General features: G+C 56.0%; 2 protein-coding genes across 7 annotated transcripts in view; one reads left to right on the top strand and one right to left on the bottom strand.

Moving 5' to 3' along the window:
- Positions 1-5,285: 5,285 nt before the first annotated feature.
- Positions 5,286-7,536, bottom strand: HSPB7 (heat shock protein family B (small) member 7). 5 transcript variants are annotated; one of them, XM_012801532.1, is made up of 3 exons: positions 7,326-7,536; positions 6,662-6,795; positions 5,286-5,465 (listed from the first exon to the last, which is right to left on the bottom strand). In XM_012801532.1, the coding sequence occupies exons 1-3, from the start codon at positions 7,519-7,521 to the stop codon at positions 5,286-5,288; spliced, it is 510 nt and encodes a 169-aa protein (XP_012656986.1). In that variant the 5' UTR covers positions 7,522-7,536. The 5 variants fall into 5 exon arrangements, with proteins under 5 accessions (XP_012656986.1, XP_023365508.1, XP_023365509.1 ...); XM_023509740.1 differs by having other exon boundaries at positions 6,662-6,810; positions 7,326-7,521; XM_023509741.1 differs by having other exon boundaries at positions 6,662-6,807; positions 7,326-7,521.
- Positions 7,537-12,225: 4,689 nt separating this feature from the next.
- LOC100942563 (chloride channel protein ClC-Ka) overlaps positions 12,226-22,116 on the top strand; it is a 14,097-nt gene continuing 4,206 nt past the window's right edge. Inside the window, exons 1-15 of one of the 2 annotated variants that reach the window (XM_003783876.2) lie at positions 12,226-12,435; positions 13,259-13,365; positions 14,267-14,395; positions 15,169-15,297; positions 16,816-16,955; positions 17,259-17,336; positions 17,447-17,525; positions 17,729-17,854; positions 18,159-18,243; positions 18,326-18,427; positions 19,045-19,129; positions 19,384-19,557; positions 19,986-20,055; positions 20,210-20,320; positions 20,612-20,825. In XM_003783876.2, coding sequence (XP_003783924.1) covers positions 13,266-13,365; positions 14,267-14,395; positions 15,169-15,297; positions 16,816-16,955; positions 17,259-17,336; positions 17,447-17,525; positions 17,729-17,854; positions 18,159-18,243; positions 18,326-18,427; positions 19,045-19,129; positions 19,384-19,557; positions 19,986-20,055; positions 20,210-20,320; positions 20,612-20,825 — 1,622 coding nt within the window. In that variant the 5' untranslated portion in view covers positions 12,226-12,435; positions 13,259-13,265. The remainder of the gene's footprint in view (positions 12,436-13,258; positions 13,366-14,266; positions 14,396-15,168; positions 15,298-16,815; positions 16,956-17,258; positions 17,337-17,446; positions 17,526-17,728; positions 17,855-18,158; positions 18,244-18,325; positions 18,428-19,044; positions 19,130-19,383; positions 19,558-19,985; positions 20,056-20,209; positions 20,321-20,611; positions 20,826-22,116) is intronic. The other variant, XM_012801530.1, reaches the window with a different exon arrangement.

Here is a 22,116-nt window from a genome sequence, read left to right as displayed (position 1 = left end):
TTTGGCGGGCCCGGGCTGGGGATACGAACCCGCCACCTTAGGTGTATGTGGCTGGTGCCTTAGCCCTTAAGCCACAGGCACCGAGCCTCTTGCTTCTTTTTGTTTTTGATCAACATAATTTAAGTGTGTTGTGGAAGTTTAACTATAGGTTCAAGTGTGCCATGATATAAAAAGTTGAAAAACACTGGGTTAGAATATGTCCTCCACCCCTTGGTGCTGGGACAGGCTCAGTCCCGTGTGGGGAAGAGGGGGAGATATGTCTCAGTGAGGAATTTTTTTTTTTGCAGTTTTTGGCCAGGGCTGGGTTTGAACTCGCCATCTCCAGCATATGGGGCTGATGCCCTACTCCTTTGAGCCACAGGCCCCGCCTCTCAGTGAGGAATTTTAAGGGCACGAGAGCAACCGATTGAGAGATTGAGACGGTGTTACAAGGTGGCAAAAATGAGACCTCAGTCAAGCCCTGGATTTATATAACTGCCGTTGCTTGCTGAATCATCTCTAGTCTTCGGAATGCCATGAGTTTAGTTTTCTCAGAACTAAAAGAGATATATAGTAGAAATATAATGCACATGATTATAATCAACAGAGAATTTGTATGGCGGAAATAATTCAGGATTTAGTCCAAATTGTAGGAAAATAATGAAAAGCTCAAAAACAACAGTCAAGCACTGGCTGGAATCTGATAACAGGCACGCTATGGTTTTCCCCTGAAACACAATTTTTCTCTCTCTAATTCTCCAATTCTATCAAAGATAAATCTTACTAGGACCACTTTGTTTGCAAAATACGTTTTAGTAGGATGCTTGGCCTGATTATTTGCATAAAGTGCAACAGGAATGCTGATTGGTCACATAGGCTCTTCTCTGTTGGCTTTGCTGTAACTTTCCTAAGGAATTTCAGATTAGACTTTTCGAAGCCTTGAGGCTAGAAAGCTAACTCAAGGATTTGCTTTTAGACACTGCCTGCAATACCTGCAGGGATTAGGAGAATTCTCTCTTCTTGAGGTCCAAAAATATCTTGCGGTTTCCAGGCTTGTCACATTTTTGTCTTACTGCAAGACCAGGAAGCTTATAGACAAGGTATCAGGCCGGTCTTATCAAGGGGCTTTTGACAGTTTTGGTAAAGTCAACATTAGTTCCTCAAAGCTGTCTGGTCCTATCTGAAAAGATGTCATTCACATCAAAGCATCAGTAAAATAACCAATGTACCCAGTAGGTCCTGAGCATATGTGTCCTGTCACAACAGAAAACAGATTTTTTTTTTGAGACAGAGCCTTAAGCTGTCACCCTGGGTAGAGTGCCGTGGCATCATAGCTCACAGCAATCTCCAACGCTTGTCTCAAGAGATCCTCCTGCCTCAGTTTTTTCTATTTTTAGTAGAGACGGGGTCTTGCTGTTGCTCAGGCTGATCTCGAACTCATGAGCTCAAGCAATCCATCTGCCTTGGCCTCCCAGAGTGCTGGGATTACAGGTGTGAGCCACCATGCCCAGCCAGGAAACAGATTGTTATTGAACGTATGCAAATAATTATATTGCCATTAAAATGAAAATACAAAGAGTTTCCAAATTTTGAGGTAATCTGGTAGAGCAGAGGTTCTCAACCCATAGGAACTGTATTAAAGGGCCGTGGCATTAGGAAGGTTGAGAACCACTGAGGTAGAGAGAAAGGGAGATTTTCCATTTTGCTCACAAAGGTATCTTTTACCCCATTGCTATTAACCACAAATAGCTCCAAAGAAAAATAGTTTTCTCAGTTTTAGAAAACAAAATACAAAAAGAATCAGCAATGTTTCAAACAAAAAGTCACAAAAATCATTTCAGTCCTCCATCCGTTTGGTCCCTGTGGTTAATTTTGTTCTGCTTGATGATGGGTTAACAATTCATGAACACATCAGTGTTTTGTTTTGTTTGAGACAGAGTGTCAAGCTGTTGTCTTGGGTACAGTGCCGTGGAGTGGTAGCAGCAACCTCCAACTTTTGGGCTCCAGCGATCCTCTTGCCTAGGTTTCTCTATTTTTAGTAGAGATGGGGGGTCTTGCTTTTGCTCAGGTTGGTCTCGAACTTGTGAGCTCCAGCAGTCCACCTGCCTCGGTCTCCCAGAGTGCTGGGATTACAGGCATGAGCCACTGCACCCAGCCAACACATCAGTATTTTATTAGCATTCTGGAAGTTTTTACTTAGTCTGGTGGTATGATCTCCAAAGTTTCCAGAAATCTGTAATCTGCAGGATCTGCATCTTTTCAATTTCTGTCTCTTGCCCAGGCCCATCCCCAAAAGCTCTCAGATGTGGGAGTCTCCTTTCCCTGTGGGGGCTGCAGGGGTGGGAACCGAGCGGTGCTAACCCACTAGAAGTCCTTCCACAGCCACAGCAAGGATTCATATCCCAACTGTGCCACTGCCAAGCTGGATGACCTTGGGCCAGCTGCTTGACTGCTCTGAACCTCCATGTCCTTCCCGGTACAATGACAGTAACAGCTCCTACCTTGCGGGACTATCGCGTGGGGATGCGCGTGCACCTGGCACACGCTAGGCGCTCATGAATGGAGCTGCTATAATTACTTTTCCCGGGTGAGGGCGGGACGAGGGCTGGTAGCCAGGCCTATATTTAGCGGGGAGAAGAGGGCTGTGGACTCTGGGAGACAAAGAGCCTCTGTCTGCCCCTGCCCCCGGGGGGGCGGAGCCAATGAAAGACCAGCGGCGGTCCCCACCTCCCGCCCTCCCCTCCTGCCGGGTCACCTTGGACTCTCTCAGACCCAGTGTGCTCTGATTCCAGCAACCCTCATTCCCCTCAAACTGGCAGCCGGGGAGGAGGCTACTGGATATGGGGGTGGTCAGCCACACCGGGAAGCTGCTCCTTCCCAGCCCCGTCTGCCCACGGCCCAGCTCCGTGGGCAGGCTGGCCAGGTAAGGGTCTCGCTGGGCTAGGGGCGCCAACATGAGCCTGCCCCGGTCAGGGGCGCGGGACACGAAGCTAGTCCCTTCCCCCCAACCTTGCGCTGATGAATGTCGGGGCTGCAAATAGCCCAGTGGAATCAGTGAGTCACCGAAGCTGGAAATACCGCACCCCCTCTTGGCCGCCCCCCTCCTCCTGACAGCAGCCAGCCGAAGCCGCCCTGGGGAGCGCTCTTGGGGGGGGCAGGGCGGGGTGGAGGTCTCACCAGAGAGCCTCCTAGGCTCCCTGAACCAGCCAGCACAGTCGCAGACCTTACCTCCCCTTCCCACGCGCGCACCCAGTTTCCCAGTGGTTCTCCCCCAGTCCTGTGTGACCCTGAGCCAGTCAGGCAGCCTCTCTGGGCCTCAGAGTCCGCATCAAGATGGGCTTCAAGAGGGCAGACGACCTGGCGCACCTTTGGGTCCCTGCAGTGCTTGGCACAGTGCCAGGCACATAGTGGAAGGACGCTGTGTCTTTCTTGGATGAAAGAATGAATAAAAGGGGAAGGAAGGGGCAGGCAGCTGGAAGAGAGTGTGCTTCAGGGGCTACACAGAAATCATCTTGGGGTTCCTGCTCATGTGGGCCTGGGGAGCTCACCAAAGAGCCCAAGGACACCCACATTTTCCGTAAAGTCTTAAGCTTTAACTTGAACTATCACCCCTCCCCCAGATCTCAAAGAAGGTGAGTTTGCTGACTCTAGCCCTCTCCCGAGTTTGAGAACTGCAGGCAGGTGACCTCCAGAAGTCTGTGAGAGGGTCCTTTATTGTGTGTCCAGATCCCAGTGCTGAGGCTGTCCCAAGGTCCCTCTCCCCAAGGGCCCTACAGCGGCAGGAGTGAGAGGTCATCCTACAGCGCAGAGGGCGGAGGCTGGCCCTGCCACTTGCAGGGGGACCCAGTCTACTGTGAACCACCCCTTCCCCTCACTCCTTCTGTACTGGAAGGCTGAGCTGGTCAATGGGGACAGCAGGTGGTCTTCAGGGTTGAGGCTTGTGAGAGGTCCCTGCTCTGGGTTGGGGACCAGGAGGGGATGGGCTTAGGGGCTTTTGAAAGGATTTTCCCCATCCCCTGTAGGAAGCTGCAGGGCAGGGTGCACAGCCCTAGAGAAGCAGAGAGTGAGGGGAGAGAGTCCTCCGCCCAGCAGCAGGGGGTTGAGAACAGCTGTTGACATCTGGGTTGACAAATGTTGACATCCAACCTTCAATGACAAAATCAGGCACTCCATGACTTAGTTTCCTCATTGATGAAAATGGAGATTGTAGGGCATCACCTGTGGCTCAAAGGAGTGGGGCGCTAGACCCATATGCCGGAGGTGGCGGGTTTACACCCAGCCCTGGCCAAGAAAAAAAAAAAGAAGAAGAAGAAAGAAAGAAAATGGAGATTGTAAATTTGATTTTAGGATGTGTGTATTTGGCCTCAACCAATGGTAATGCTGTGTGTGTGTGTGTTATATACACGCTAAGCCCGTAGATTCAAAAGGACAGGGAGGTGATGCCCAGAGAAGAAGGTTGCAAGAAGCTGGGGTCCAACCTTGAAGACCCAGAGCCCCATCCATACTCTCACTCCCACCTCTGTTGGGTGAGCCTGTCCGCAGTGGAAGCAGCCCCAGGAGCCCCAGCCTGTAGGTGGGTGGTGGAGCAGGACCAGCCTCATCCTTGTCCTGCCCTGGAGGCACCAGCAGGTAACACACAGCAGGAGTTTCACACGGTTTCTCATGAACAGGCTGTATTGGAAAAACCCCATTTATACACTGATTCGGTGTGGCCAACCCTGGCCGGCTGGCTGGGGTCACAGGGCGGGCAGGCAGCCTGCCAACTGGTTTGGGGCTTGGAGACTGGCGGAAGGGGAGTTACTGTCATGGCTGTCTCCTGGCCTTCCTGAGCCCTTGGGCAGTTCCACTTAGCTAGGCACCTCTCTGCCTGTGACCTTCCTCTGCCTCTCTTGCTCCCCTTGGCCAAGGGGGTCCCAGGTCCCTGGTTCCCCCTGCCACTGCCTTGCAGAGACTACAGAGATCAAAGGACTTGTTTGTCTGTCTGTCCTGCAGATCATTTTCCCTGATGCCCTGCTTGTCCCCCCCTCCCCCCACATGGGTTCTTGGGGATCTCCCTTCCCAGACCTGAACTCTCTATTCTGGATTCAGTGAGAAAAATCATATCTGAAATTGGGGCACTACAGGTGAGGCCAGGGGGTCCTTGGCCTACCCTGGGCAGAGTGGAGGGCCCTAGTTTGGGGGCTGACCCACCTGGGGCCTGGGAGGGGGGCATAAGGGCTGGAACACCTGAAAGATGTGGGAAGGGGTTAAGTAGAATTTTCTGGCAGCCAGAGGGGCATGGAGGAGGGCAGGCGAAGGGGAGGTCCTCAGATTTTGATCTCTGTCCTGAAGGTCTGCTGGACATGCTCTGTGTGTGGGTGACGTCGCGCCCGGATGGTGAGACTGCCGTCTTCCCGCAGAGCCGAGGTCACTGATGTTGGGTCCACATCCTCTGGCAGCTGGCACTTGTGAGCAAAGGTGTTCATGACTGTGCCATCAGCTGCCAGCTGGAGAAGGGGTGACAGGTCAGGGCAAGCTGCTTCCCATCCCACCCTGCTTATAATAAGCCAGAGCCCACTCTCTCTTGGCTGGGCCTCACACGCTAAGGGACTCTGCTTTTGGATGCGGAGGGCCTGCCCAGGGTGGTGATGGCCACAGGCCACAGACTGTGCCCAACAGGACAGGGGCACCGGGTCAGGCAAGGGGCTAGATGAAGAGTGGGACTCAGGGAGGGAGGACGCTCCCTGGCAGTGGCACTGGGGCTCCCGAGCAAGGCAGGAGAAGATGACACAGGGGAAAGCCATGCCCTCTGGATACCCAGACACATTGGTGTCCACCCACCAGCCCCTCCCCCACAACACAGCTAGCACATAGTGTCCAGAGGCCTTTGGAGCCGCTGAGTCACTGTCGGGGATGGCAGGCCTGGCACGTGCTGCCCACTGGTCCTGGTGCCCACAGCCCTTGGCACCCCTGGCAGAGAGGCCCAGGAGTCTGCCCTCTCGTGCTCAGGCTGAAGCTGGTCCGTGGAGGCTCAGGAAGAGCCTCGGGCAGAGCCTCTTCTCTCCTGGGGAGCTACAGCTTTTGCCTGCCTGGAGCAGCACCCCCGCTCAGGGCTGGTCATACCTTCTCTGGAGTGGTGGCCACAGTGACTCCTGGGAGCTCAGACTCAGAGACCCTAGGGACCCAGTGACCCTGAAACCCATGGGTGGAGGGAACATGACCTTAAACTACAGGGGCCTAATTCAGGCTTGGAAATGGGAGAGGGCTAGAGGGATGTCCTGGGGGGAGACTCCCTGATGCTGACCAGGTGAGTCCCTCTCCTACCCACATCCCCCCACAGGCTGCCAAAAGAGCTGTCCTCTTGATGCCATCACCATCTCCCTCTGGGCATCTACACCCTCAGACCGCCCCCTCAGGTCCTTCTCTGCTCACATCCCTCGAGCCCTCTTGCGTTCCCTAGAGGCTCCCTCGGCTGCCCTGGGTACCTTGGGGCAGAGATAGGCAGTGGAGTCCTCTGGCCTGTGACCTACAGGGGGCAAGGCCTGTGGTTTGCCCCAGGGGAGTTTGGGTGGGGAAGGGACACTGGCCAGGGTCTGGGGGCCCAGGATGGGAGGTGGGAGTGGGGGACACAGGCAGGAGGTGGACTAGGCAGAAAGTACAGGGCGGATTTGGGGATCCAGGGGTGGAGCAGGGCCAGGCTCACCTTCTCAGCCCGCACCTCTATTTGGTTGTTGGAGGTGGTAACGATGATGTCTTCAGGTGAGAAGTCTCTCACATCCACCACAAACTCATAGGCGTCTCCCAGGGTCTTGATATTGCCAGGCCCTGCAGGGCGGGCTGTGGGGAGGGCTGCTGTCAGTGGGGCATGGGGCAGTGCTGGTATCTAGAACCTGAGTTTCTGGCTCCTTCTCCTGGGGCAAGGGGGTGGCTCCTCCTGGCCTTCCCTCCTCCTTGGCTCCTAAGCCCCTCCTCACTCTTGCAACCTACCTTTCCTCAGTGGGGATGGGGCCCGACCCAACACAGGTGTGGGCTGTGTGTGTACCTGGCAGTCTATAGGAATGCCACACCGGCCTGGAGGCTGGGGGCTGCCTCACCCGCCAACCCCATCCAGACCTCCAGGGCTCCAGCTAGGGCCAGGCCATTGGAGCCATGTGAGTCCCTGGGGTCACATCTGTTCCTTAGAGGACCGCCTGTTTTCATGGGTACATCTGTCCCTGTGGCCACATCTGTCTTGGCCACCAGATGCAGCTGTGAGCTATGCAGCACCTGTTCCTGGCAGATCAGCAGCCACAGTGCGCTTGGTGGCGCCCTGGAGTAGATGTCCCCTACCTGGACATCTCCCCTCCCATTGAGCCCCTAGAACTTGCCTGGGAAGGTCAGAGGCTCTGAGTGGGGCCGCATGAAGCTGCCAAAATCCTCTGAAAACATGCTCAAGGACTTCTCCATGGGTGGGTCCTGGGTCGGGAGGGCTCGGGAGGCGGAGGACGAGGAGGAAGAAGAGGAGGAGGAGGAGGAATGGAAACTTCTCTCCGCTCTGAAGGTGGAGGAAGTCCTGTGGCTCATCCGCGGGCAGGCGCCGGCCCTGTCCAGGCGGGCAGGGGCTGAACAGGAGAGGGGTGTGGGCACAGGCCTCTGGGGGAGCATGCCGGGCCCCGACTGCCGGCCCTTTATAAGGCCCGTCTCTCCCTGGGCTCAAGGCCAGCCCCTTGTCTACTAGCTAAATTTAGGCCTCTCCGTGGCCCAGAGGGGGCTGGAAATCTTCTCCGGTGAGCCGGCCCTGCTGACAGCCCGACACACACAGCACGCATGCAGGCCGGGAGGGCTGAGCTCAGGGCCTGGCATTCCAGGCCGATCACTGCAGCCCCAGGGGCCTCCACGCCACAGAGCAGAGGGCTGGATTCCGTTCCCTTGCCGCCCAATCCGACTCCCAAGCTGGCCCCACGACCTGTGGGTTTGGTGTTCCTCGTGTCTTCTGTCTGTCTCATGGGCCTGGGGGCTTTCTATGGACTGTGCCTGCCCCTCAGGTTCTCTAAGGTCTGTGCCTCCTTGAAGACAGGGGGAGGTGGAGCCCCCTTCTCACCTCCCCCACTGCCATGTGAAGCCAGGGGCTCCTTCCCTTGGGGCAGAGAATGTTTACAGCCCATCTCTAAGGAATGGATGAGACGGCTCTGGAGGGGGGTGAGAATGTGCATCTGTCCCCCTGCCAACTCCCGAGGGGACCCGGATTCCTTGGTGATGCTTCCCCACTGATTCTCAGAACATTTAAGGGTCCCAAGAGGAGAAAGCTGGGGGTTGGGCCCAGAATCAGGCAGGGGGAGGGAGATAGTAACTGTCTGCAAAGATCTAGGTTATGTTCCCAGCACCTGTCTGCTTGACCTCCTCAGAGGAGATGCCTCGCCCCCAGCAGACGGGACTCCAGTTAGAGGAGGAGGACCCCAGAAGACAATGATTCCAGCCCTGACTACTGCAATGCCTTCTGTGCACAGGCTCCTGGCTGTGAGCTATGCAGCATGGCCCCTTTTGATCCCCCACACAGCTGGGAAGGAGCCAACGTCATTCCCATTTTATAGACAGGGAAGTGGAGCCTTGAAGAAGGGGGTCTGGCCCTTGTGTAAGCAGCAGAGCTGGGATTCGAACCCAGATGTGTTAGATCCAAACCTTCCCAGAGGCCAGGATGACTTGTGGAGACAGAACGCCTGGAAGGACATGAGAAGCCCCCCTCGGACACTCCCTGGTCTGCAGGGCCAGGAATAACATTGTGCTGGACCATAGCAGATGCTAGGGGAAGACCTTTCTGGAAGGCAGCAGGTCCCCTACCCTGCCCAGGTTGCAATGTGGGACTTCCACTGTCCTGTAGCTCCTGCTCTTTCTGCCTGGACCAGTGCCAGTTCCCTCCCCCGGGGAAGCCTCTCTGATTGCTCCCACTCACACAGCCCCCACCCCAGAGGCCCACAGCACTGGCTATCCTTGCCCACCCCCAGCCCCTAGTAGGGCAGCATGGCCTTCTGTGTTCTGTGACTCTCTGCTGTGTCCCCTCTCCCCTACCCTACTGGCAGCTTCCCTGGGACAGAGGTTCACCTGTCTCTGCATTAGACTGGGGAAGTGGGGACTGTTTCTCTTGTATGTGGCCCCCACAGAAGTCAGTCTAGAGCTTCATCTTCAGGGGGTCTCTGCCTATAGGGGTATTAGTGGTGCTGGTTCTATGTGAAGTGGAGGCTGGGCAGGGTACAGGGGACATCTAGGGACCAGGCTGGTGCTGGGACAAGAGGGTCTGTCACCTCTGCTGGAGATTCCTGCTGGGTCTGGGTCTGTGTCCCCCATCCTGGCAGAGGGGGTTCTAGGGCTAACTGGGAAGTCACCAACACTAAGGTGAGCTGGAGCAAGGGTGGGGGCAGGGTGGGGGGCCCAGAAGCCTGCCGCTTGCCAGGGAAATAGGAGCCAGTGGCTAAATGCAGACACACTGTCATGGTGCTCAGGGCCTGAGTCACTGCTCCTGGGTGTCAGATCCCATTACCCACCTCCGCCCACCATTCCTCCTCCTCCTTCCCCCCATTCCTGAGGCATCACCCACACAAAGACTGCGTCCTCCAGCTTTACTGGAGGGACCTTGAAAAGTCACTGAGGCCATTCCCCTGTCTCTAGGCATGTCTTTCCCTGTGCAAAACAGGGACACAAGGGGCTTCAAAGGGGATTCGATCCCTTGAATCCCAGTCACGCAGGGGAGCTTTGTAACAAACATAGACGCTTCCCTCTGCACCCCAAGACTCTGATTTAGGGTCTGGGGAAGCGGCCTGTAATCTGTTCCCATCGGTTCCCCCACAGAGGCAGCTCACAGGCCAGTGTCCGGAAACCACCCATCACCCAGCAGATACTTACCGAACACCTGCTCTGTGCTGGCCACTGTCCTAGGCTCTGAAGGACTCAGTGATGAATGGAGTAGAGACAGGCCCTGGTCCTGGACGGAAGAGGAAGCGGAGGGTCCAGGTGGTGAGGGAGTTAGTGGTGGCAGAGCTGCTCGGGCTTCAAACCTGCTGTCCCCCTACTAAGCCACCCCCACTGCCGCCCGGTGCTTGACGTGGGGTGAAATTGGGGGCTGGCACATGGGGGAGGTGGCTTTGGAAGAGACTTGCCTGGGCACTGTGCCCTTTGCTGTCCTTTTGTCCATATTCTGGTGCTTATGGGCCAAGGAGCATAGGGAGGGTGGGACTAAAGCCGGCAGCTCTCAGAGACCAGAGACTGAGACTGGTGTTTGGGGTGTACACAGGGCAGACAGTTATCCTGTTACTGTGCACAGTCAACAGGTCAGGGTGGCCAAGGAAAGGTGGCCCCAGGTCCGCACAGACCAGTAAACTCCAATCCTACTGCCCACCACACCCACATACCTGCTCCCATTTTAAATTGACATGGCTTGGAGAGTCTTACTATGTCGCCCTTGGTAGAGTGCTGTGGTGTCATAGCTCATAGAAACTTTAAACTCTTGGGCTCAAGCAATTCTCTTGCTTCTAGTAGCTGCGACTACAGGTGCCCACCACAACACCCAGCGATTTTTTTTGGCCAGGGCCAGGTTTGAACCCACCACCTCTGGTATATGGGGCCAGCACCCTACTCTTTGAGTGCCCCAATGTCCAGCTATTTTTTGTTTGTTTGTTTAGCAGGCCAGGGCTGAGTTTGAACCCATCAGCTGGTGCCCTAATCACTGAGCTATGGGTGCCCAGCCCAGGTCTCTTGCCCAAATCTTCCAAAAATGTCGCTGGACACAAAGCTACTTTGTGCCCAAACCATTGCCCTCCTCAGGAGCTAGAGGAGCTTCTGGTGGAAGAAGAGACGCACAGTCTAGGTCTGAGTTCAGCCTCTGCTGTGTGACTATGGTGAGTAACTGCACTTCTCTGATCCTCTTGCATCATCTACAAAGTGGTGATGCTATCCCCAACTCACAGAGTTAGGGGAGGAGGAAAGGAATTGTAGCTGCAAAGCTCCTGGCATGTGGCTGACACAAAACCTGTGCTTGTTTCCTTGCTATGTCCCTGTATACCATGCCGATGCCCTCTGTTGGACTGGGACAAAGACTGGGGCATTTACAGAGAAGCCCCCTGCCAGAGCTGCTGCTCCTTGGACGCTGTGGTTTGAGAATCGAGTTGAATTTCTGAGACCGGAGAGTCTGGACACAATAATCAAGTCTAGTCCTTCTCCAGGCCTCAGAGGCCTCCTGCTATAGGCCATGGCCTTGCTCCAGCTTGCTGACCTCCCCAGCTGGACAAGATCACGGGCCATCAAGGCAGGACCATGGAGTACAGCACGGCCCTCTGGGATCTTGGACAAGCAGCCTCATCTCACTGAGATGTCGTTTCTTCTTTCCTTTCTTTCCTTTGTTTTTCTCACTATGTCACCCTCAGTAGAGTGCCAAGTGCTGTGATGTCACAGCTCACAGCAACCTCAAACTCTTGGGCTTAAGTGATTCTCTTGCCTCAGCCTCCCAAGTAGCTGGGACAACAGGTGTCCACCACAATCCCGGGCTATTGTTTTTTTTAAAGAGACAGAGCCTCACTTTGTTGCCCTTGGTACACTATCGTGTCATCACAGCTCACAGCAACCTCAAACTCTTGGGCTTAGGCGATTCTCTTGCCTCAGTCTCCCGAGTAGCTGGGACTACAGGCACCTGCCACAACACCCTGCTAATTTTTTGTTGCAGTTTGACCGAGGCTGGGTTCGAACTAGCCACCCTTGGTATATGGGGCCGGCACCCCACCCACTAAGCCATAGGCGCCGCCCAATGTGCAGCTGTGTTTTGTTGTAGCTGTCATTGTTGTTGAGCAGGCCCTGGCCGGGTTCAAACCCTCCACCCTCAGTGCATGTGGCTAGTGCCCTAACCACCGAGCTACGGGCACCGATCCTGTCATTTCTTTAAAATGGGATAACTCAGTCCACCTCACTGGGTTTCTGTGAGCACTCACGGTAATTTTAGGGAGGGCTGGTGTTGTGCCTGGCACATGGGCGGAGAGGTGCAGTCCCAGCAGCCCCCCCTCACCTGTGCCCAGGTGCTTCCTCCTACTCTGTCCAGCCTCCTCCTTCTCCCTTCTCTGCTTTTTCAAGCCCCTCAGTGTCCTACTCTGAGAACCCCGCTCTCTGAGCTTCAGCCCCAGGAGATGGTCCCTCACTGTCCTGCTGTGTGGACGAGCTCCCCATCCCAGGCCCCTCGCCCAGGAGCCATTGGCACCCCTCTGCCAGCTGTGGCAGGCGGGGGAAGCCCTGCTCCCCCTCCCTCTTGGCAGCTCTGTCCTGCACTGCTGTGGCCTGGGCAGTTCTGGCTGGTTTGTCAAGGACATTCCTAATGGCCACAGTAAACCCCAGACCAGGGCAGGGGGGTGGGCGGGGCGTTGATTGGTGGAGCACACACCTGTCCAGGTGCTGAGGCGCTAGAGGCCAAGGAGGCTCTGTTAGAGGAGGGCCAGCCGCCGGGACAGCAGGGCAGACCCACAGGTGAGGAGCTGCTGGGTGCAGAGCTGGGGGCACGGGCCTTCGGTAAGGAGCTGCTGGGTGCAGAGCTGGGGGCACGGGCCTTCCGTAAGGAGCTGCTGGGTGCAGAGCTGGGGGCACGGGCCTTCCAGCGTCAGGGTCAGCAGGTGCTGAGGCGCTAGAGGCCAAGGAGGCTCTGTTAGAGGAGGGCCAGCCGCCGGGACAGCAGGGCAGACCCACCGGTAAGGAGCTGCTGGGTGCAGAGCTGGGGGCACGGGCCTTCGGTAAGGAGCTGCTGGGTGCAGAGCTGGGGGCACGGGCCTTCCAGCGTCAGGGTCAGCAGGGGAGAGGTGGGGAGGGCAAGAACCAGCACTTCACTCAAGGGAAAGGGGGCCTCCTTCTGGGCCTGGGGTTTTTCCTGCCTCTCAGGCCTGAGCTGTAGGGCGAGGGTGCTCAGGCCCAGGGAGGCAGAGTCATCTATGGGGATCCTGCAATGAGAGTGACAGCCCTGGGCAAAGAGACTGTTCTGAGCAGTGGGAATAGCCAGCATCCCAGAAGGGCGGGAGCAGTGGCCTCAGAAAGGCATGCGATCCTTCCTGTACCCAACCTGCAGCTGGACACAGGGAAAGGGACACCTGGAAACCCCCATGCCACTTCTCCCCACACCTTGACATACACAGGCGTACACCCTTGGTGACAGACCCCAGGGATGAAGGCACACCCAGTCTTACATGTCCTCCTGATAACCTCACACATATGCAGAGGAAGACACTGCCTTTCCTTTTTGTTTGGGAGAATATTGGGGGATGAGGGACAGGGCCCATCCCTCTGTCTGCCCCCCACCTAGGGACCTGATGGAGGAGCTGGTGGGCCTTCGTGAAGGCTCCTCGGGGAACCCCGTGACTCTGCAGGAGCTGTGGGGCCCCTGTCCCCGCATCCGCCGGGGCATCCGAGGTGAGAGCCTGGTTCCCTTCTCTCCCCATGGAAGACCTCCCCAGGACATTCCCCCTGCCCAGGTCCCACAGCCCCCACTTCTTCCTTTCATTTGTCCTCAGACATGGCTGCCAAGTTTTTGGGGTGTCAGGGAGGGAAAGGTTCTGTCTGTCCTTCTGTCTGTGGGTGAGATGGGCCATGGGTCTGCACTTTGCCTTTGGAGAGATATAGCCCAAGGCCTGGACACTGCCCCCACCCGCTACCCAGGGCTCTACCCTCACCTGCCTGTGCCAGTGAGAGGCCCTGAGGGTCAGCCACCAGGACAGCTGGGGCCCCAGTAAGTGGCTGGGGTGACTGTGGACCTTTCCTTGGAGCCTCATGTGCATTGTTGACTTTGAGACCTGACTGTCCCCTTAGCTAAGGGGCAGAGAAGGCAAGGACCCCAGAAGGAGACTTAGTGCAGCCCCAGGAGCTGATGCCCACAGCCAGGAGGGCCAGTTCCCAGGCTAGGCCGGCAGGAAGAGGCTGGGGCATTGCTGGGGGCTCCTAGGAGAGTTAGCACTACAGGCCCTGGGAACACACAGGAGCCAGGCTAAGCCCTTATGCTCTCTGAGCTGAGGACGCTGCTGAGACGCTGGTGAAAGCTGTAGCTGCCAGCCTCCCCCACAAGCCCCGATCCCTGATTGTCTACTGTAAGCCCCCAAATATGGGCAGGGGTGGAAAGGCAGAAGGCCTTGTAGTAGGGGCAGCAGGCCTAGCACCCCTGCACTACCACCGTCACTGCCACTAATCCCGCTCAGCCCCTCATGTGAGGCAGAGCCCACTCTAGACTGCCCTAGACTCCTCCACCTGGCCCCAGCCCCACCACATCCCAGCCCTCCTTGCCCCGGCCTGAACTGTGGCCCCAATGCTCCCATCCCAGGTGGCCTCGAGTGGCTGAAGCAGAAGCTATTCAGTGTGGGTGAGGACTGGTACTTCCTGATGACCCTGGGGGTGCTCATGGCCCTGATCAGCTATGCCATGAACTTCATCGTCGAGCGTGTGGTCCAAGGTAACCCTGGCACGAATGCCCAGCTCTGGACCAGGGGACTTCAGGCATACTCTTGGGGATGCCAGATGGACCTCCAGGTGCAGCAGGCATTGGGGAGGGCTCTGGCCCTGGCTTGCCTCCTGACTTGCTGTGTGACCCTGGGCAGGCTCCTGCCCCTCTCTGGGCCTCAGTCTCCTCATCTGTACAGGGAGAAAGGCCAGAATTTTCCCAAGAGCACTTCCTCCTCTGAGCTCCCTGCCCCTCTTCATGCCACCCCATTCCTTTCCATTCCCTCCCTCCTTGCTCTCAGCTCAGTTACCATGGAGTGGAGTGGGGGGGCACTTGACTAGACCCCCAAACATAGAGCTTTCCCTATCTCCACCCTGAGGCCTCCCTGGAGGAGAGTGTGACACAGGAAAGACTAAGACGCTTTTTCGGGAGACTCGTAGCTGCCGTAAGGAGGACCTATCATGCTCTCCGATGGTCCACACCCTGTCTCTTTTAGTTCTCAGTAGGTCTCCTTTAGCCACCCTGAAAAGGAGATTTTATCACTCGCCCATTTGACAGATGAGAAAACAGAGGCTCAGAGAGCTTGAGCTGCTTGCCCAAGGTCACTCAGCTAGGAAGTGGCAAAATTGGGGTGTGGACCTAGGGTTGTGATCCTGCCTCTTCTGGAGGGTCTGCCACTCAGTGGATGGCCCTGGGCCTCCCTTCTCTGAGCCTCCATTTCCTAGTGTCTGGCTCTGAGGGCTTCAGAATCTCTGGATGGCTCCCTGAAACCTGGCTGTCCACAGCACATAATTGGCTATACCGGGAGATCGGGGACAGCCACCTGCTCCGGTATCTCTCCTGGACCGTGTACCCTGTGGCCCTCGTCTCCTTCTCCTCGGGCTTTTCCCAGAGCATCACACCCTTCTCTGGAGGTGAGTCCACAGTTGTCACGCCAGTCCCCACTGGCTAAAACCTTTCTATACCCTGTGGTGCTTCTGATGGGGGAAGACGGGAGGCAGCCAGCCCCATTTCATAGCTGGAGAAGCAGGCTCAGAAGAGTCATGTCAAGGCTGAGTGAGGTAGCTCACACCTGGAATATGAGTGTTTTGGGAGTCCAAGGCAGCAGGATCACTTGAGGCTAGGAGTTCAAGACCAGCCTGCGAGAGGACTGGTACTTCAAGACCTCATCTCTAAAAAAAAGAAAAGAAAAAGGAGCCAGGTGCAGTGGTTCACACCTATAATCCTAGCACTCTGGGAGGCTGAGACAGGTGGATTGCTTGAGTTCAGGAGTTTGATACCAGCCTGAACAAGATTGAGACCTGTCTCTACTATAAATAGCCAGGCATTATGGCAGGTGCCTGTAGTCCTAGCTACACAGAAGGCTGAGGCAAGAGGATCTCTTGAGCCCAGGAGTTTGAGGTTGCTGTGAGCTAGGATGGCACAGTACTTTACACAGGGTAGCGCAGTGAAAAGAAACAAAAACAAAAGAAAGAGAAGAGGGCAGCACCTGTAGCTCAGTGGGTAGGTCACTGACCACATACACCGAGGCTGGTGGGTTTGAACCCGGCCCCAGCCAGCTAAAACAGCAGTGACAACTGCAACAAAAAATAGCCAGCCGTTATGGTGGGCACCAATATCCCAGCTACTTGGGAGGGTGAGGCAAGGGAATCACTTAAGCCAAAAAGTTGGAGATTGCTATGAGCTGTGACACCACGGTACTCTACTGAGGGTGATAACGTGAGTCTTTGTCTAAAAAAAAAAAAGAGAGAGAGAGAAAAATAAAGAAAAACAAGAGTCATGTCACTTGTCCAAGTCCCACAGCAGAAAGGCCAGGTGTGGACTATTTATCTGCCTGATTTCCAAGGGACCCCTCTGGGCCAGGCCAGGGGAGAAGGACTCGGGAAGGTTCCACCGCAGGGGGAGGGATGAGCAGAGGGGGCCCAGTCCCCCAGTCTTCTCAGCTCTGCCTCCAGCCCCAGGCCAGCACCTGGGAGCTCCAGGACTGTGTCCAGTGGTGCCTGAGACTTTATTCAGGGTTCTCCCACCCCGCCGGAGCTGTCTGCCAGGCCCAGCTCGATGAACACAGACAGCTCAGTTTCCTCATCAGAATCCCAGCATCAGAGGGTTTTGGAGGATCTAGCACAGTGGTTCTCAACCTTCCTAATGCCATGACCCTTTAATACAGTTTCTCATGTTGTGGTGACCCCTAACCGTAAAATTATTTTCGTTGCTACTTCATAACTGTAATTTTGATACTATTATGAATCATAATGTAAATATCAGATATGCAGGATGTGTTTTCTGATGGTCTTAGGGGTCGTGACCCACAGGTTGAGAACCGCTGATCTATCAGATCATAGCATGAAAATACTGTGCAGGGTAGGGGGTAGAGTGTTAAGAGTTTTAATCCAGAGACTGTCTCCATTTTGTTTCTACCTGCCCCTGCCAAGGTTCTGGGATCCCAGAGCTGAAGGTCATCTTGTCAGGTATAGTCTTGGAAGACTACCTGGATATCAAGAACTTCGGGGCCAAGGTGGTGGGCCTCTGCTGCACCCTGGCCGCTGGCAGCACCATCTTCCTGGGCAAAGTGGTACGGGCAGGCGTGAGGGCACCCCCTCCAATCCCAACCGGCCCCCTCCCCCTCTTTCCCTCTTGGGCTCCCCTTGCCCACCAAAACAGGCTTGGAGGAGACCCAAGCCAGTCCCTGCCTTCAGAGAGCTCAGACTTGGGGAAAGATAAAAGCCAAGTCCCCAGAGTGTGACAAAAGCCAACTCAGGACATCCCTGGAGGTTGGGGAGATGGAGGTGGAGAGGAAGCCATGCTGTCTCTGGTACCCTCACGAGGGGCCCCTGGGGGTGTCCCTGTGCCCTGTGCCCACACGTCACCTCTGCAGGGCCCCTTCGTGCACCTGGCTGTGATGATTGCTGCCTACCTGGGCCGTGTGCGCACCGCGACCATCGGGGAGTCTGGGGTAAGGGGCTCTGGGAGGGCTCCCATGGAGGAACGGGAAGCAGGAAGGGACAGAAGAGGTAAGCACAGCTCAGAGGGCTGACTCTGAGCCCGGGACTCCTATCCCCCCAGAACAAGAGCAAGCAAAATGAAATGCTGGTGGCAGGGGCGGCAGTAGGCGTGAGCACAGTCTTCGCAGCACCCTTCAGTGGTGAGACCCTCTCTCATACACCCCTGTACCCTGAGGCTCTCCTTCACAGCCCTCCATTTGCACCTCCCCACCTGGGCTCGGGCTCTCCACTCCTGTCTGTGCAGGCTGTGGGGCTTCAGGACAGAGGGTCAAGAAGGAGGGAACACTGGGGGCCCTGCAGCCAGGAATGGTGGAGCAGGTGCCTGAGCTCAGTGTTGCCCCAGGCGTCCTGTTCAGCATCGAGGTCATGTCTTCCCACTTCTCTGTCTGGGATTACTGGAGGGGCTTCTTCGCTGCCACCTGTGGGGCTTTCACATTCAGGCTCCTGTCAGTCTTCAACAGCGAGGAAGGTGAGCCCCATGGGGCTGCCCCACCCCTGGTGTTTCCCCTTTTCTCTCCTTGCCTCCCCTTCCTTTCCCCTGCCCCTTTCGCCTCCCCTCTGCTGCCACCTCCCCTTTCCACCACCTTCAAGAAGCATGGGAAGGAGCTGACCTATACTGGGCATGAAGATGGGGTGAGGAGACCTGAGGGCAGGGGGTGTGGAGGGCCTTAAATACCCAGACCTGGCCCCACTTCCTCCCCTGCTTGTTAATCTGGGCCTTGGTCTATGGGGTAGGGGTCCCATCTCTGCTCCCCTCTTCCCTCCTTTCCCAGAGACCATCACCTGCCTCTTTAAGACTGATTTCCCAGTGGACATTCCCTACGACCTGCCAGAGATTTTCTTTTTTGTGGCACTGGGGTGAGTCAGGGCCTCCCCCAGGCTTGGACTACTGCCCTGGCACTGGGGTCGGGCTCAGGACTCACCAACTCCACTCACCCAGGGCCATCTGTGGCATCCTGAGCTGTGCTTACCTCTTCTGCCAGAGAACCTACCTGGGCTTCCTCAAGACCAATCGCTTCTTCTCCAAACTGCTGGCCACCAGGTGAGCTCTGGGCCAGGGCTGGGGACTTCTCAGGGAGCCCCTCTGGACTCCCAATGTTATACACCCCTGCCTGAGCCCCATTCTTCCACTGAGCCCCCAAACCACCCCATAGCCCATAGCCTACATCTGGAGCCCCCAGCCCTCATTGCTAGCCCTCCTCTCTAGCACCCCACAGTCACTGCCCCTCCCACCTTACCAGGCTGCCAAGCCTCTCACTGAAGACCCACCCTGCCTTGAGATCACATCACTTCACTGAGCCCCACCCACCTAAGCAGCCCACCTCCTCTCCGAACTTTGTCTGCCCCCTGACCCTGGCATTGGGCAGACCTCCTTTTGCCCCTAGATACATGACCCCACCCCAGCCTGATGCCCTCCAACCTGCCCCTGCCCCAAGCTTTCCCCCCATGCCCGGCACTAGTGACACCCAGCAGTGTGGGGCTGACTCCCACGTTCCAGGCCCTGGAGCCCATGTCCCTCTCCTGCCCTTCCTGCCTCCAATTCTTGCCTTGGTGTCAACACCCAAGGTGAGGGACCTGCTCCTGCCCAGGCGAGGCCCAGTTCCCCACCATGGGGTGGGGGAAGAGGAGGGCCAACACTGGGCTTTTCCCTTTCAACAGCAAGCCTCTGTACTCCGCCCTGGCGGCCGTGATCCTTGCCTCCATCACCTACCCGCCCGGAGTGGGCCGCTTCTTAGCTTCTCGGGTAAGGGGCACTGAGTAGGGGGTGACAGGAGAGGGGAGCCCCCCTTTTGTGCATTATCTCACTTATCTCTACAACACCCCGTAAGGGAGATGCCTGGGCTTCTTTTATAGATGAGGAAATCACAGCTCAGGGAGGGCAGAGCCCCAAGCCGGGAGGTAGCAGAGTAAGATTTGAGGTGAGGTCAGGCAGTGAGGGGCAGCTAGGAACCTGAGGCTCAGCGCCCTCCTGCTGATTCCAACCTACCCCTGCCCCAGCTATCCATGGGTGAACATCTGCGCTCGCTGTTTGACAACACTTCCTGGGCACTGATGACCAGGAACTCCTCCCCACCCTGGCCCAAGGAGCTCAACCCCCAGAACCTGTGGGTCGAATGGTACCACCCACAGTTCACCATCTTTGGGACCCTCGCCTTTTTCCTGGTTATGAAGGTGGGCACCTGGGGACCAGAGGATGAGCAGGGAGTAAGGCCAGCTTTGGTCCGGATGGGAACTGTCTCCCCATAGCACATAGTATGAAACTATAGCCTCACCTCCTGGATCTGCCCCTTACCTGCTGTGTGGTCCCAGGCAAGTTGCTTGAGCTCTCTGAGCCTGGGTTTCCTCACCTTTCAAATGGGGTAATAATGACTATTTCCACCACAAAGAGAAGGAAGGAGAGCTCCTGGCTCCGTGCTCAGCACACAGTGGGCACTTTATCAGGGTGACGTCCCTTCCTTAATGCCAGACTCTGGCAATGGGCATGTGCCTTGGCACCCTCTTTCCCTCTAGAAACGCCTCTGTCCCCTGTCCTGCCCCTCTTGTCCATGCCTTGCCTGGTCACCACTCACTTCTGCCCCCTGGGCTCCCACCACCCATAGTTCTGGATGCTGGTTTTGGCCACCACGATCCCCATTCCCGCCGGATACTTCTTGCCCATATTTATCTGGGGTGAGTCTGGAGTCCTGAGGCTCTGAGAGGCTTGGGGCTGCTGGGCATGGCCGTGGCTCTTGGTTCAACCCTCTCCCTCCTCGGGGTGGTCCAGCTGATGGTCCCCAGGCATGGAGGGGCCCAGGTCAGCCCCTCACTCTAAGTCTCTGATCAGGAGCTGCCGTTGGGCGCCTGTTGGGGGAGGCCCTCTCTGTTGCCTTCCCTGAGGGTCTTGTGGCTGGAGGAGTCATTAATCCTATTGTGCCTGGAGCATACGCCCTGGCAGGTGAGTGGGTTGGGTGCCCACTGATGGACAAATATCATGGGGCTGAGCTGGACTTGGGGGATCAACTGGTAGCTCTGGAGTGGTCACTGGGCCACCCTGTGAGCCCCCCCATGGCTGTATTGGATCCTATATTATGCCCAGCCCCCCTCTTTTTCCCCTCTCCTGTCACCAAGCCCAGCTATTGGGATGCTTCCCACAAAGCCCAGGGGATGGCCTCTGGCCATAGCCATGCGGCATTGACCCCGGAGTGAGGCTGGCCACCTGAGCCTCGCTGCCGGTTCTATCCTACAGGGGCTGCAGCCTTCTCAGGGGCGGTGACCCACACCATCTCCACGGCACTGCTGGTCTTTGAGCTGACTGGACAAATTGTGCACGGACTGCCTGTGCTGATGGCAGTGCTGGCAGCCAATGCCATTGCCCAGAGCTGTCAGCCCTCCTTCTATGACGGCACCATCATCATCAAGAAGTTGCCATATCTGCCCTGGATCCGGGGTCGAAAGATTAGGTGGGCAGCACCGGCCTTGGGCTGCCTGATGGGGCGATAGTCTCCCTCCAAAAAGACATGCCACCATAGTTGATCTTGGCAGTGGTAGAGGCTGACATATAGCCTGTCTCCACTCTCCTGGGCACCACTTGTGACCTTGGGCACATCCTTGCCCCCTCCTCAATGTCATACTAGTCTCCAGCTGGTCTTCACAGCAGGACAGATATCACCCCATTTGCCAGATGAGATGCTATTTTTTGCTCCAGGTCACATGGAGAGTCAGCACCAGATCTAGAGATCCCCTCCCTCCTCTCCACTCCTGCTATCCTCACTAGAGCATTGGGGGCTGGAAGTGGCACTAGAATGGAAACAGGCTTTGAGGTTCTCATGTGACCAGATGGGACCAGAGCAGCTTCTGGCCCCAGAGAATCAGGGCACAGAGACTCTGAGAGTTCATGGGTCCCAGCCCCTACATGTGCCAGCTGCCACTTTGCTCCAAAGCTGCTTTCCCATCTGTGAAATGAGGGCAATTACTCCTTTCCCTGGGGAAGGGAAAGGCTGGTTTTCACAATTTATTTATTTAGAGACAGAGTCTCATTCTGTACCCTGAGTAGAGTGCTGTGGCGTCTTAGCTCACAGCAACCTCAAACTCTGGGTTTGAGAATTCCCCTTGCCTCAGCCTCCTGAGTAGCTGGGACTATAAGCATCTGCCCCAACGCCTGGCTGTTTATTTATTTATTTATTTTTATTAAATCATAGCTGTGTATGTTAATGCAATCATGGGGTACAATGTGCTGGTTTTATTTATTTATTTACTTATTTATTTTTGAGACAGAGCCTCAAGCTGTCGCCCTGGGTAGAGTGCTGTAACATCACAGCTCACAGCAACCTCTAACACCTGGGCTCAAGCGATTCTCCTGCCTCTGCCTCCCAAGTAGCTGGGACTACAGGTGCCTACCACAACACACGGCTATTTTTTTGTTGCAACCATCATTGTTGTTTGGCGGGCCCTGGCTGGATTTGAAACCACCAGCTCAGGTGTATGTGGCTGGCGCCTTAGCCACTTGAGCCACAGGCACCGAGCCAATGTGCTGGTTTTATATATAATTTGAGATATTTTCATCAAACTGGTTAACATAACCTTCATGGCATTTTCTTAGTTATTGTGTTAAGACATTTATATTCTACAATTAGTAAATTTCACATGTACCCCTGGTTAGTTTTTTAAAGAGACAAGATCTCACCCTTGCTCAAGCTGGTCTTGAACAGCCTCCCAGAATGCTAGGATTACAGTTGTGAGCCACTGTGCCTG

The sequence above is a fragment of the Otolemur garnettii genome, unplaced genomic scaffold, assembly GCF_000181295.1.
Source record: "Otolemur garnettii isolate 467f Iridium unplaced genomic scaffold, OtoGar3 scaffold00009, whole genome shotgun sequence".
Taxonomy (NCBI): domain Eukaryota; kingdom Metazoa; phylum Chordata; class Mammalia; order Primates; family Galagidae; genus Otolemur; species Otolemur garnettii.
This window is presented reverse-complemented; position numbering and strand designations above follow the sequence as displayed.